Genomic DNA, 16,035 nt, shown 5'->3' on the forward strand with positions numbered 1-16,035 from the left:
CTGCATGCAATCCCAGAATTCAATTAAGCTACCTGTGAAGTGAGACACTTCTCAGCATGAGAAAGCACTGAAGCCCTACATGATGGTGAAGCAAGGTCACTTTTGTTTCCATCTTCAGTCACTATCCAGAGAAGCAATTCAAACATTCCTCCTCCACAGCCTTGAATAAGTCTACAGGATAAGTTGTTATCTTTTTTTTTTTTTTTTTAACAAAACAGAATAATATTGTCACTTAGCAAAATTAAAAAAAAAAATAGAAAAGGACTCATTTCTGCAAATCACAGATTTTTCTTCAAAAGAAAAAGAAAAAAAAAATTTACCCTGCTTCTTGCTGATCCACCCCATAGTGCTCCAGCTCTGTGCCTGGAAGTGGCTGCACAGGAGGGGGTGGGAGGGGAACACTGGCCCAGGTTGAACCATTGTTTTTCTGGGGCTTGGCAGTATTTTTGTTTTTCTTCTTTTTCCCTCCTTTGCCACCTGCAAATCCAGAAAAGAAAAATAAAATGTTAGAGCTATAATGTGGAAAAAAAGGCCAGCTATTTACATTTCTTTGACAGAATTCTGATTCCAGAGCACATGCCCCAAAAAAGAAGATGTATTTATATCTCAGCAGAATCAGCATCAACGTGCTGATGCTGTCACAAGGTTATAAGTAATAAAAGAATGGAAAGAAGAATATTCTGAATATTTACTGAAACACACTTCTTTTTAAACCTCTGTACATTTGCACCACAGTAGTGCAGAAACTAGGAAAGGCAGGTTTTCCTGTAAAAGAAATATATTTCCTGTTTTATTCATGTGTACTTTATAGCTTCTTATGTTCACTCTTAGATAAAATTATAATAAAACATAGCAAATGTCAGAATCCACTGTGATTATAACACAGTTTTGCATAATCACTTTCTGTGGAAAACATGGAGGTCAAGGACACCATCCAAAAAAATTGTCATTGGAGTCAAGAACTTTCAAGACAAGAGTAAGTTGTCAAAACAAAAGAAATAGGGTTTTGTAGATAGCAATTTCCTAATTTCTGTTTTTTTTTTTTTTTTTTTTTTAAGAGAGGGGAGTAATGTGCAATGTTTTAGGATTGACTTTTTCACAGGATTCAAATGTCTTGCGCCACAATGGAGAAGAGGTTCTATTTCTGATATACAGCTCTAATGGATAAGGCAGAAATGCAGTGACCAATGCATTTTGGTTAAACCCTCTGCTCTTCTCTTATTGTCCTTGGATACACTTCTCCAGCTGAGACACTTCCATTTGTGGTAGAGTGATCTTACAGAGAAAGCTCTCATCCCACTTGGTTTACTTCTTTTATTTTTCCCTGACTTCTTTTTCTTGTCACGAATTCACTAAGAGGAAGAATGTCTCAACATTTCGAATCCCTTGACTGCTTGGGGACTCATCTATTTTTTGGAGCTTTGTTGTGGCTTTCAAACTCTTTGTTGGGTGGAGGAATGGTTTGTCAGATGTCTTTTCAGTGGGGTTCCCAGCTGCTCTCACTAATCCCTGGCCTGTTGCAGAAAGCACAGTCCAATCCATCTTACCCACTGACGTCTCTTGATGATTTATAAGGATCAGCCAAAAAAACCCTCACATAAAAATGAATCAATGAATCAAGAAAACCACAACTGACTGGTCAGGGCACAATGTGCACTGGCAGGCACTGCCTTCTGTGCCATGCCTTTGACTTTAAGCACAGAGAAACACAGAAGGAGGTGCAATTCTAGCAATAGAGACAAGCCCATATCATGGGACTTTCTGTCTTTGAGATGGTAGCTCACAGGTTTTCCTCTGTTACCTCCAAGCATCAGCTGGATGAAAAAAGGAACAAATAGAGAGGGGAGAAAAAGGTGATTCTGTGACTCAGAAGGAGCCAAGACTTCTCTTTTCACCTCCTGTTGTGCCTGATAGAGGCAGGCAACAAGCCCAGAAATATTTCGAATCGAGTAGCTGGCAGCACATTGGAAGTGAGACTTTGCTTTCCACTCCTCAATTCCAGACCAAACCTCTTCCTTCCTTGTTTTGGAGTATTTATGCTAAGTCCAGCCAAGATCCTGTGATTCACTATGTGTGAACTGAGCTGATATTACTTCTATTAGGATGGAAAACAGGCTCTTCCTTCTGTTTGTAGCCTGGCAGAAAGGACAGCTTTCTTGAAAAGGGAAAGAACATTTTGACTGGTGACAAGAAACCCCAGTGACAGTGGAGATAGAGGAAAAAATACATGAACTTTCTGGAGGAAAAGTGAAGTTTCAAAGCACAGGTAAGGCAAAAAAAGTGGAGTTAGAAATAAGGTCACTGAACAGTGCAATGGAAGTAGATTCATTTTAATTTGTGGGACATGGAGAAAGTTTATACAAGTCAGCAGGAGTAGGAACCAACAAGAACTAAGGCAGGAGGGGCTGCTTTAGGAGAAATGCACATGCATATGTTTTTATGTTGCAGGAGGATTTAAACTAGGAATATACAGAGAAGGGAAATGCAAAGAACAATTTCAGCTTAGGGATTAGTTGAGGTGGAGAGGAAGATTTTGGAAGTGTAGCATCTTGATGATCTTAGGAGACGTAAAATGTAGGTTGATGTGTGGAGTGCTAATATGGGAGTCACTTTGATTTTGGGAGTTTCAAAGAGAGAAATTAGAGATAATGGAGATATTAGAAGAAGTGAAGCAGAGAGACAAGGGACTTCATTAGATGAAGAAGTGAAAGAAGAGAACTCCAAGGTCATTACTGGTAGGGGAAAGAAGCCTACACTGTGCAGTTGGGCAGAATATTTCTCTTCTGTCTCCATGGACAGAGTTATTCCACTGTCAGACTGGTGGGATAGACACCGAACACATAAAGCCTGATTTGTGTTTGAAAACTGATGCACCAAATCCGTGTTTCCCCATAGCAGCAATGCCTGATGCTTCAATGTCTCCTCACACTGAAATTCAATTATATTGTTTAAATCTCTAGGTGAATCGGGTACTGGAGAAAGAATTTGCCAGCTGGGCTGCTGATCCTAGTACAGATATAATCTGTGCAAACTATAGCTACAAAATTTCCTTGCCTCATAAAGTGGTTGAGGTTTTAGCTGATTTCCATTCCACAGTGGGACAGGGATTCTCATGATATTCATGTAAGAGAGACAGAAACTTAGTCAGAATAATAAGTAGTACCTAAAGTACTAAGCAAGGAAATGAGAGAACAAAACCCTGCTCACCCTGATGGGGACTACATAATCAAAGCTGATCTCTGACTCCAGCGATGCTCTAATTATCAGACTATCTGAAGGTCTCCCCCAGTTTCTTGTGTATTACAGACATAATTATCCTGTATCAAAGGCATAATTAGTGGGAAAGGAAGAGCAAAATAATGACTCTGCAGTCCAATAATCTGGCACTCATCTGAGCACTGGGGCATCTAGTTTTGAGCTGCCTTGGTCACAACAAGAATGCCCTGGCCATATGACTGACTATAACCCAAAGTTTCCTAGTGTCATCAGAAAATTCACTTCTGGCTGAGAAACAGAATATGTTGCACTTGGAATATTTGATTGAAGTCAAGCTTTTGATCAAAAAGGGCATTTTCCAGTGACACTTCCTATTTTCTGAGAAAATTCTTAGGCAGCCTTAGCTGTCAACATATCTAAAGCTTGATCCTGCCCTCTGATACCTGACATATATGTACCTCAGCACATCAATTTCTGCATTTTCATGCAGCCTGGGGAGCAAGCTGATTTCCTAAGCTACTTGTCAATATATCTCACATGGAAGGAACAAGAAGCTTTCTTGAAGTATTTCAGCTTCCAGATACCTCTCTGACAATGCCACAAGCCTATTTTTTGGTCTCAGTCAAATCAGCTAATGCCCTCCCTTGAGAGCACAAGACTTGCAAACACATTTGGCTATTTGAGTCATGGGCCAATGATAATAGGCTTCTTATCTCAAGATTCAGTTTGAATAGTCATTTAAATTGACAAAAAGAAGCTATTTCTAGGTTTGGTCTATTACTGGGAGGACTGGTCCAGCTTAAAGTGGAAATTCAAAAAGCTGTGGATACATTCTGAATATCAAAAAGTCATTTCAGTGCTCTCATATTTCAACTAGCTGAAATCACAGATTTTCACCTTAATTGTTGCCTCTTCAGTTTTTGTCTTGACAGAAAAAAAATGAGACAACTATACATAACATAAGCAACAAGTAAGCAAAATTAAAGAAATCAAGAAACAAGGTGTGCTCAGATTTAACACACAACCACATGTACTATGATCATTTTCATCTGATGAAAATGCATCATTTTTCCAATAGAGCATGCAGCACACACATAAAATTTACATCCTGTCTGTATGCAAACTGAACACAATTTGTTGAAACCCCAGTCGCCTTTCAGGGCCCTACAACTATTCCCAACCTGCTTCACTGAGGAACAGCTCGTGGGAGTGGGGTATCTGTTAAGAACTCAACAAAAACAAGAATCTCCTCATTAAATTCAGTGTGGGGAGACCTATAAGCTGAGGATGGATGCAGAAATACATTTGCTCCATAGATTGTGTCAGGGAAAGGATGTGATAAAGGTGAGACTGGCAGCTGCACTGACAAGCGCACATGTGGAAGGACTCTCCAGTTATCTCATAGTGGTCCTGCAAAAGGCTTTTTTGTTTCAGCAGAGTCCCACATGGCATTGTTTGCTGATGGGCAGGAACTCTCATGGCTATCCTCAACTGGTGCTGGGAGGTCTTCTGCCTCCCTGGTGAGCCGCTGGCCAACACCCCTCCGTCCCTCGCTCCCCTACGCACGGCGACGGAACCAACCTGAGAGGCTGCCACTCCTTTCGGAGCTGTTGTGGGAGCTGGTGGTGCTGAAATCCTGTGACTGGTTGTGTGGCAATCTATTAGCCAGTCCCTCAGCCACCCGGTAGTCAGGGATGTAAAGCAAGGCTAAGGGTTAAACGGCAGAGGTCACAGTGGCATCGTGGGATTAGTCGACAGCACAAGCACATGCGACACATGCAGTTAGCAAGTCGGGGCAGATGGGGTAGGGGGGCAGGTTTTAACTTGGTTATATTTAAAGGTACACCTACCCTAGTCTAATGGAAGACAGATGGCTTGGTGACTAGCACAGGACAAAGAGCATTAAAAGCACAGTGCGATGCATTTTGTGATCAGGTGGGGCTCAGCACACGTGCAGGGTGTGCAGGCATTAGTTCAGGTCAACATGAACAGTGTCTCACAGAGCTAAAAAGAACTTTCTAATTCATGCACAGATGATACAGTACACAAAGCCAAGGGCTCTGGAAAATAAGAGCTGTAATTACCATTGTTGCCTTTGCCTTGGTCTGGGAGAGAGTAACCAAATCCCATGAGGTCATTTTTTTGCTGAATTGAGCTTTTCCACTGTGGATCTGGTAAATCGACAGCCAGCTCGTGGATGCTGTTGGAATGCAGGATCTGGGTGGTGGCATATGGCGTAGCCTGCGTTATTTGGCTGGAGCTGTTGTAGCTGGTTTTGGTGGTGAAGTCGATGCTGCTGTAAATGGCCCCATCAGAAAGCATGGTAGCAGTTTTATCTCCTTGCCCTGGCACTGGTGGCAGCACATCTGTGGAACGAAACAAATCAGTGATGCACGGGAAGCCTGAAAGTACCAAGGTTTAAGCCGAGAAATAAACGTGTCATTTTGCACGTTTGCATTTCAGCTGAGACAGGCCCATGAGCCAACGAAGGGAAGATGATGTACAACCATCGCCAAGCTATCAGCAGCTGTGACAGGCCTACCACTTGTCCTTCACGTCTCGCTGCCTAAAACCATCTTTTTTTTTTTTTTCCCCTTCCTCATACCTTCAACTGTGAAAGTGAAGTTTGGAATATTTCTCTACTGAAGAATGTTTTCAATTGTTCACTCTATGTCAGAACCAATGAAACTGTCTGGGCTTCAGGGAAATGATGAAAGGAGAGAATTTACAAATCACAGAGGGAACTTGCCCAGCAAATATGTAGAAGAACTCTCAAAGTAATTTTTTAAGGGTATCACCTCGATTTCCTTGAAACTTTTTGCATCAGCTTATCTAATTTTCCTTTTGACATTAGCCAGTACATTCCTTCTTTTCAACAAAAGAAAAACCTGACAAAAAAAGTTATTTCTGATACATAAAAGAAAATTTGATGTTCTGAAGGGATTTAGGTGATCAATCCCTCAAAATGGCAAAACAACGTTGATAATGGAGAACAACTTGTACAAAATCTCCGGTACATTTACTTGAAAACCATTACAGCCTATTTAAGTAAATATCTGCTGAGTTTTCTCAATATTTTGAATCCTATCTCACACTGCAATTTGTATCTTTAATCAGTTAGATTGGCAGTCTCTCTCCTTACTAAACACTGAAGTGACCTTTGCTGGTGGAATACTAGATCTAGAAACTGAGACTAGTGAAGTATGAAGAATCTAATGATGACTGACATGATGTCCCAAGGAGAACCACAGCTTAGCAGATAACCCTCCTTCCTGATCTCTCAGAGGTCAATATCTCAAGTGGTACTATTTTTACAATATATTTAGACTCTGAAAAGTTGAATCAATTCCAGAATGTACTTCTTTAAAAAAATCCTTCATTTATATGCCATTTTCTTTCTACAGCCAGATGGCAGATACAGGTTCCAACTGTTAGATCATTCTTGAGATAATGCATACTCCTATAGTGAGGACTTTCAGATCCTATTCCAGGGATAACAGCCATTTTTATGTACCTTAAGGCCCAGAAAGAAAAGATGATTCTTGCGCCTAGTCAAGGGTGTAAGCTCAGTTCCAAACTCAGATGTGGGGTTTGTGCAACCTTAGGGAATACATTTGTTCTCTCACTGTCTCAAAGCCTTATCCAGCAATGAGATGTGACACCATGGTCTACTCACACTGATTTAGTGTTTTTTGTTTGCTTTAGCTGTTTTTCTTAGAGTTTAGTACTTTTTTTCCCCTGGGATGAACATTTAGATCACAAAACTATTTTCTTTTGCATTCAGGTGTGCTACAGTGAACATTTTAACATGGACCCTAACAACATCTTCAGTCTCAGGGCAGCAACATAATATTAACAATAAATATGGCAATAGCAAATGCTCAGCAGAGACACTGTAGAAAGAGAGATTAAATTTGGGTCTATCAGCATGATCTGGTTTTGCATACGGTAGGGAGATGGGCACAATCAAGTATTTAAAAGATCTTAATTATACTAACATATATCTGCAGATAAATTGCAAGTGCAAAAAAACTACAATTAATGCAAACTATAGCCCATATTTCAAAATCATGTTACTATCTGCACATATGCAATGTGCTTTCCAGGGGCAGTACACAAACAAAAATCATCTATGTGCAAATACAGCATGAGATGTGAGAGACAAGTGCAGTCCTATCTTTCTTGCACTTCAACCACAATATGAACATTTCTCCTTTCTACAATTGGTTCCGTCAAAGTACAATGGCTTGAAGTTTAGTGAATAAATTCTGTTGTTGTGAAGTAAATCCAGCTCAACCTGTCTGTGCTGGATTTGAAGACTCAAGGAAGTAAAAACGAGCAAAATGCTCATCACTGAAGTGCTCAGACATACATCTGTCTTTTAGTGCATATTTCTGGCAACTGGAGAGGTAGCATCTCTATACAGTCATTTTAAAATGGAAAACTATTCATGTGTACACACTTGAAAGGGAAGTTGCACAGCTGCCCACCAGCCAAGGACTTTCAGTCATTCTTACTGATAAGCTGAGGTTCTCCAGACATTCTGGGAATTTTCAGTACAAGCACAGATTACTTTTTTGACCTCAGTGAGAGGTATATATTTAAGCACTCAAAGAGCTATTAAGTAGAGCTTTTACAAAGTGCCATAGTCACTGAGTAAAAGTCAAGTGTGATTTTCCCAGCAAACTGTCATAGCAAAAACACCATGCTGCACATTTCAGACCAAAGATGAAGACACACTTCCCCCTGGAAACTTTCTCCAAAATTCTCCAAAATCCAACTTTTGTTTGTAACTCTTGAGATAAATGAAATGGTGCTGAAATACTTGTGCAGGGAAGCTATTCCTTGCTGCCTTGGAGATGCAAAACCATTCTGTGGCCTTACATGACTACAAGCCTCTCACCTGTGCTTCCCACTCACAGCCTTGCTCTCAAATGCCCATCCAGGACAGTGAATCTCACTCTTAAGGGAAATTTTAGCACTGCCTGCCTCTGAGTTCCAGGGTGAGTGATGTCACACTACTCTTTTTAAAATTCTGAGTTTCCAGGGTGAGTGATGCCACATTACTCTTTTTAAAATTCTTACAGAACTTTTATGTTATTACAGACCTTTTAACCAGTAAAAGAAGCCCAAGCTCTATCTATATAGTTAATATTCCATCTCTACATGTTAAAATACTTCCAATCCATCTTTAATGCAGAAACATCTAATCTCAGCTTCTGAAACAGATAGGAATAAGTGATCCCAAACCACCCAGAACAAAAGTTTCAGCTGAATTGCAAAGATCATGGGAGGAATTAAGCTGCCGAATTTTAAAACGTAACTGTTATCTCTCTTGCATGAATTTGGACCTATGCCTCATGCATACTGAGGCCAAAAATGAAAAAAAAAAAGCTTCCAATTTCAGTTGTATAGAGGCAAATGCTAAAAGAAAATGGTAATTTTTCTGTATTATGTGGGCTTAAGAAAAGATGGAAAAGTACTGAAGGGTTTTATTTTCAAGATATTCACAACAAAGAAGCTGGCAGAAATTCAGTTGCCTTGTAAATATTATCAAAAGTTTTGCTCGCTCTTAAATATTTTTGACAAGAACTTTATAACATTTTTATACAGAATATAAATCCAGTGTGTTTTGTTGTAATTTTAAGTCACAGTAGTCAAACCACAGGCAAGAAGCTTTTCATAGGAATGTATAACCAGTATGATGGATGGTCTTCAGAAGCAGATTCTGACCAGCATGTAGAATCAGCTGAGTTATCACAGAAAACAAGGAAGTAACAGAGAGATGTGAATATTACTATGACTTTTAAAAATCCCAATCCTACATCTTAAAATTCCCATTTGAGATAAATGTTTGAAATGAAATAGCCCCTCTAAAGATTCCTTCCTCATTGTAATAATACATCTTTATCTCACTCCCCCAAAGGTACTCTCTCAAGTCAAAATGTTCCCTTTTACAAATCCTTTCCTCCAATGGAAAAGAAAGTTGCTTAAGATCTTTGAGATTTTCTTCACAGATTATGATTGAGATTGAGAGCAGGCCCTCAGCAGGAAGAGGATGGGTGAGGTGACAGCAACAAAGTTCTCATGTCCTTCTGCTGAAGGAACATCTTTCCTGCATCACCAGTGTTCTCCTCTGCTCTTATGGACATCCTCTATCCCTGGTTATACTGCCCTGTATGGCACACTGCTCGTCTCCACAAAAAAGGGAATGAGGCTGAGACACAAACACATTTCTCTTGACATCATAAGCAAACCCTGTCTCACCACTGTGGGCAAATTACAAACCAGACCTGCATTTTTAAAAAGTAAAAATAGATAAAGTGAAAGGAACATTTTAAAGTCAATTTTCAATCAAATCTAGAAAGAAAGAAACACATAGAAAGAACTATAATGATAAAAATATTATACAGCATTCATCATAGATGTTAACTAATAGAAGCCTATATCAGGTGACTTAATAAAAGGAAACCTACCTCCACGACCAAAATTCCCAAGATCATTGGGTCCACTAGTGCTGTTATTTACTGGCAGACTTGTGGCAGGCCAAGAGTCTGCAAGCCAAGGGTAACTGGGGTCACTGGCATTCAACAGACCTGGTCGACTGAAGAAGAATAAGAAAAAGAGATATACACACAAATATATATATATATATATCTATCTATATAAAAATTACAGTACCTATGAGATAAGTAGTGATGGAAGAGGGCTTCTAACACCATAGGTAACTAACAGTTTAGGAGACTTTAATTTATTTCAAATTACAACTGTATAGCCTTTGATGATTTAAAGACCTTGAGCAGTTAATTAAGGTTATATACAAATCAACTTTGTCAGTAGAAGAGGGACTAGGCATCCTTCGTGACTCTGCCAGAATCCAAATGAACTCCGTTGTCTGTGTAAAACAGGAGTTAGGCAGCACCATCATGGGATCCTACGCCAGGGCTGAATGATAAATTACCACCTCAAGGGAGCCATCACTCAAACTGATTGCTCCATATCAGCCATTTCCAGGACTTTGGGCTACTATTTCTTCCTTCCCTTGCATTCCAAATGCATGCCTGTCATCTACAGGCTGGTAACTCTTTCTTCGAGCACTCTTGGATGGTTTAGAGGCAAACAGGTTTGAGGAGGATTAATGGGAAGTCCACAGCTATCTCCGTGTGCCACTGCTGCACGGCTTTTATATCCCTGTAATTCCCGCTCTGAGAGCAGTGTTAAACAGGGAGCATGGTGGAAGAGAAGGCACACACGAGGCACTGTGTCTCTCTCACCCAAGGATAAACCAAAATTTAGCAATGCAGGTGGATTGTTTGTATTCATGTTTGGAAACAAATCACTTGCTGCAGACACCCTTTCCTGCCGCACGAAAACAAAAAGCCGTCCGCAGTTCCGCAGTTTCCCTGGGTTATTAAAGCACTGGTGAAGTTGGAGCAACATCTCCCACCACTGAGCATTACAGACCCCTGCCTGGAACAATCCCTAAGAGAAACATCCGTTTCTATGGCAACGGCAATAAGACGGCCCAGCCGCATTCTTGCCACATCCACTCGCTCTCATTAGGCCTAATCTCTTTTTGCTAAAATATTGATTAAACAGGAGATTGGAAGTTATTACCAGGGCCTAATTACAATCTCCATATTGGCAAAGGGAAAATAGATGAGGATATATGGGCCCGTTATCAGCTTTTATCAATTTCAATTGAGTAGCCAAAGTTGTGGAATCCAGTCCTATCAATCTACAGCCTATTCATCATCCATGAATCATTTATTTTGTGATCGATTAAGTGTAATTGTTCACTCACAGCAATTTAGGGGGAGCCAATAAGGAGTCTTAAACAACAGCAACTTCATTTGCTAATGTCTAATTAATGCAATAAACATCCCAGTAACAAATGAACACATTCTTTTTGATATTTACTACTCATTTCTTCCGGGACATCTGGGAGATATGAAACATCTGGGCTTGTTTCTTCCAAAGTGCACAACAGATAGGTCATTAAACCTTGTGGTAAGCTACTTAACTCCTCCTAGAGCTATTAGTCTTCCCAATGATGGGCTATGACCCAAGTGCATCAGCTATAGCATTTTTCAGATCCCTTACTTTAAAAATAAACAGAGTGGAAAGACCTTTATATAAAGAAACATACCTCCCATTGCTCATTAGTCCTCCATCTCCTCTTTGGAAGGTGACTGTGTTTTGGCGGGAAAAAACAAAACAAACAAACATACACACACATGCACACACATATAAGACAGGGAAAAATCAATTAGTAATAATTAAAAGCAACAATTCAAACTTCACAGTGTCCAAGGTCGGAGGTCTCTTGGCATCATCCCATAATAAAGTACACAAATAACAAGAAGAGGCTCAAGCACATTGGGGCTACAGTTCATTCAGGATTTCACTGCACATTACTGATTGACAGCACATTACTGATTGCTCTGCACCTTGCAAGGCAAAGCAGCCACCTGGGCAAAAGGCCTGAATTCACCACAGGCCCCTTCATATGACTTTGCACTGCAAGTCTGAGCCATGTGATCAAATTGTTTTCTTGGCATGCTTCTGCTTCGGTACATAATGACATTGCAGCAGTGAGTTAATAACATCATGTCGTAATGCAGTAATATAATGTCACCACACAAATATGTCATTTCCCAGGACAAACACAAAGAGGTGGCAGCTCTATTACAGTTGAAGGGATGGAAAAAAATATCCAGCTGCACCTTTTCCATTAGAAGTACAGTTTAAGAACCAGCACCCACACTTAAATGCATACATGCCAGTGTCACCAGGAGGAAAAAGAGTTTCCAGTCTTCCATCCATGGGGGATGCCAAGGACATAATCAGAGGGAGACAATTGTTTTAACTCTGTATTAACAGGTGTTTGACAAAAAACAGCCTCTCCCTTATCTATCTATTTACAGGATTACATTTCAGGGCAATAAATGCAAACCCACATAACTGGTGAGATGCTAATTGACAACATTTGATGATATTTTCTGAAACACTGAAAAAATATTTTGAATCAAGGCCAACAGACTACTCTGGTTCTCAGTGGCAAAATCCCATTATTTATTGTCAGGCAAAGATAAGGCAGACTATTAAATTATACCAATGTCCTGGACACCTGCAGCCTTAAGGCCTCTGACTGGATGAGGATTTGAATTTCAGTGAGGAATGGAAGAGTTTGTGACCAGCTTAATTTAAAATAGACCTTCATTTGGAAATATTATTTACCTTGGTAAGACAGGTGGTCCCATCAGTAAATTATAGCTCACAGAGTATTTGCAAGATTTTCCAAGTATTAGTCCAAACAACACTAACTCAGGATTAGGCTTTCTATTACACGTTATTCCAATCAGACAAAATTACTACAGCCAATAGAAATTCTGTGTTCATTAAAAAAATAAGCAACGACATAAAGCCACTGGAAAAACACTTCTGATATCTTATAGAATCCTCGTTACTTTGTTAATTCCTAGGGTAATTTCACAGTGTACATTCAGCAAAGGGGACAAAACTGGCCCCTCTGGAAGCTCTGCTGGAAGAATAGTAGGGTGATTAATTACCCTTCACTGCACAGCAGACTAATACCAATATCAGAAAATCACTGCAGTCAGATGTCACATCAAAATGGTTAATAGCTGAATTTTGAAAGGGTGTAATCAAACCAATTAATGAAAAGAAAATCAAAATGCAAGTATGGAAAGTACTAAATAAAGGTCTGCTTTGAAAAACAAGACATGGTAAAACATTGGGGGTAATTAATTTTAGAGGCACTGTTACTTTCATTCACGTGGTATCTAACAGGCTGTCAAATGACTTCCACTCATTGCTTAAAAGTGAATAATCTGGAGTGCTGTGTATATCATATGTGATATTGCAAAGATGTGGGTACTGCCTGGCTTTGTTTCCAAGTATCTTGGTAAACAGTATATTAGATGCTGTTTCCTTTCTCCTCCTCTCCTCCAAATTTAATACTTGATTTCTCCAACTTTCTGCATTTGCCAAAGTGACAAGAAATAAGGAAAATGAGAAACAGAGGCTCGCTTGATAACAACCTTTTTAAATAAAGTTCACACATCTAAGGGAATTGCAGTAAAACATATTTTATGAGAACTGCTTGGATTAATACTCTTGTTTAGACTGTCATCTAATAGAAATTATTTTGAGGTAATTTTGTTGCCATTCATATAGCATGTACAGGTGTGTGAGTTTTTAAATGTGCATGTCATATGAAGAAAAAAACCACCCAATAATATTTGGGGTCTACACAATATTTATATCCCTGTGCACCTTTATAAAGCAAAGCTAAAACTGAGGAACAAGCAGGAGATTGCATGCTATTGCATGCTGCCATTACTAGCAGCAATGTTTGCCTGACAAATTTTATCTTCTGTGCAGGCAGGTATGGAAAAACTCCCAGGCATGCCATGAGAACTCCATCAAGAAGACATGACATAGAAACCTCTTTGCTAGAGTCATAATTGCAGCAGGTTGGCTGCGGCATAAGAAATTGCTGAGAAAAAAACAAGGATCACAGAATTTGCTCCTTTTTCTTCTTGGTGTCCTGGTGGTAGGTACTGTTTCCTGTTTTTTTTTTTTTTTTTTTTTTTTTTTTTTTTTTTTTAATTTCCTGTATTAAATCATTTTACACTCTCCCAATTCTCCCATCTTTAGAAGAAAGGTTCAGCTTGCAGTGACATTGTTTTTCCTAGGGAAGACTGAGTCTTTTTTATGTGATGTGTATGGAGCTAGGAAGGAGAACAGGGTTTTTTGGTTACCCTTCACCCTATACACCAATTTATGCATGGTTATAATCTTAATGAGAAAATAAAATAATTTTATTTATTTAAAGTGCTTGGTGTAAAGTGCTTTGGAATATCAACTAAGCTTGCCAAAATTCTTCTTGAAGTGTGGCCATGTCACTGGGATGCTACAAAAACCCCCTATATCCCCGATGCCATCCATAAGTGGGCTACCTGAGGCTGGGCAGAGAAGGTGCCTTTCTTTTAGCATCAGTGTTGTGAAAGGCAAGACAGCTAACAACAGAAGATATGGTCAGGCTGCCAAAAAAAGCACTGTGTTTATCATTCCTGCCATACATTTTGTCAGCATTTTTTCCTGCAGTTTGATTTCTGCAATTACAAAACAAGTCTAAACGCCTGAATAGGAGCATACTTAATGCAATGCAGGCTTGTAGATGTCACTGTTAAAATAAAACACACAGACAGCTGGCTTTATTCATCCTGTCTCCACTTCAAAAAGCAGCAGAGCAATTTCAAGGGGCAATGTAAGAGGAGGGAGGGAAGGATGTCCCTATCACTGACCCACCTATCTTCCTTGCTTTTTATCACCAAGGAAGCAAAAAAGCTCTTTCAGCAGTCTTTGCATCTGATACGTGTTCTTAGAAAGGCTGAAGGCATGCAGGGATGAGATTGGTTTTCAAAAGAAGATGAAAAAATAACCTCTGCATAGAGAGATTTTGAAGGAATCCCCACCAGCCCATACTTCAAGGACTGTAAAAATGCAGAAATATAATCCAAACTGCATTTTAAATGCATAAATATTTCAGGAAATTATATTGTATCTATTTGTAAGAAAACCAGCATATGTTAAGGAGCTTTTCACATGCTTCTTATTAAACATATAAGGAGGTACCATAACCATTTACTAATATTATCTGACAAGGTTAAACTTAATCTTCATGCCTGCTAGAACTGGAAAAATATGACTGTATAGTAAGTCGACATTCTGAGGCAAGGAAGCTTTAGAAAGCTTTAGAAAGCTTTCTGTATGCCTATCTCTAGTAGGCCACATTTTCCTACTGCAAATGAAAACTTTAATGTTGTCAGCCAAGTCTCATTCCTTTTACTGATAAGCTGTTCCTCAAATATGAATATAGATTAATCCTCTTTTAATAAGCATTAACTCAGAACAGATAATCAGCACATAAAAATTCCATCAAATCTTCTGTCTACCTTTGGATGATTTTGTCATATAGTTTATCCTCATTTAACAGTTTCGGGAGTTGCACATAATATGTGTAACATTCCATGATTCTCTCTCTATTTTTAATTCATTTTCTATTTACTGGGTTTCAAAAAATCTTTAATCCCAAGAAGCACTAGTCACTAAATAAGCTTACCTATTCATAAGTTAAAATACATATTTACTTTTTCTGCATGACTGATGGCCTAGACACTTGAAAACACCTGAATACTCTGGTGAGTGGGTACTGGCACGACAAGTTTGAGGGTGCAGGAAAGATAAGCAATAAAACAAAACAAAAAACCCAAACAAACAAACAAACCCAAAAAATACCCACCCAAACAATGCAGCAGTACTTTAGCTTTCACACAAACTCATGATACCAATCCATCCTTTTTATTACAGGAGAAATGGCTGAAAAGGGATGACAGTTGTGTTTAGTGTCCTTGTGGCAGATTTGGTTTTGCTGAGAGTGTCATGGCCACAAAAATGTATAGTCCTTATAGAACAGCTGCAGATAGTGACATTACTACTTACCAACACTAATCTAACAAACATAACAGCTAAATTTTGTGGTTTGTAGCACTGAGATTACTGAGAATCAAGGCCTGACAAGTCATGGTGGAAAGGGAAGTGAAAGAACAGGGACGTACAGAATTGTGGCTCAGTAACTACTGGAGTCAGTTCAGCTGAGAATAACTGAAAAGATTTAGCTGTGGTTAGCAATGCCACTTTATTTGTGACCATCTGAGCCATTGATCAGAGCTTATGAAAATATTCACAAAGACAGAAAGCTAAAAGTATTTAATTCCATCAGTTATTCTG

At 39.2% G+C, this 16,035-nt stretch overlaps 1 protein-coding gene across 9 annotated transcripts in view; it reads right to left on the reverse strand.

Moving 5' to 3' along the window:
- Nucleotides 1-16,035, reverse strand: part of ROBO2 (roundabout guidance receptor 2) — a 435,957-nt gene that overhangs the window by 39,270 nt on the left and 380,652 nt on the right. For all 9 annotated transcript variants that reach the window (XM_059872788.1, XM_059872752.1, XM_059872718.1 and 6 more), the window contains 4 exons: nt 11,366-11,408; nt 9,693-9,820; nt 5,301-5,582; nt 321-477 (listed from right to left, as the gene is read on the reverse strand). In XM_059872788.1, coding sequence (XP_059728771.1) covers nt 321-477; nt 5,301-5,582; nt 9,693-9,820; nt 11,366-11,408 — 610 coding nt within the window. The remainder of the gene's footprint in view (nt 1-320; nt 478-5,300; nt 5,583-9,692; nt 9,821-11,365; nt 11,409-16,035) is intronic.

This window comes from Haemorhous mexicanus, chromosome 2, assembly GCF_027477595.1.
Source record: "Haemorhous mexicanus isolate bHaeMex1 chromosome 2, bHaeMex1.pri, whole genome shotgun sequence".
Lineage (NCBI taxonomy): Eukaryota > Metazoa > Chordata > Aves > Passeriformes > Fringillidae > Haemorhous > Haemorhous mexicanus.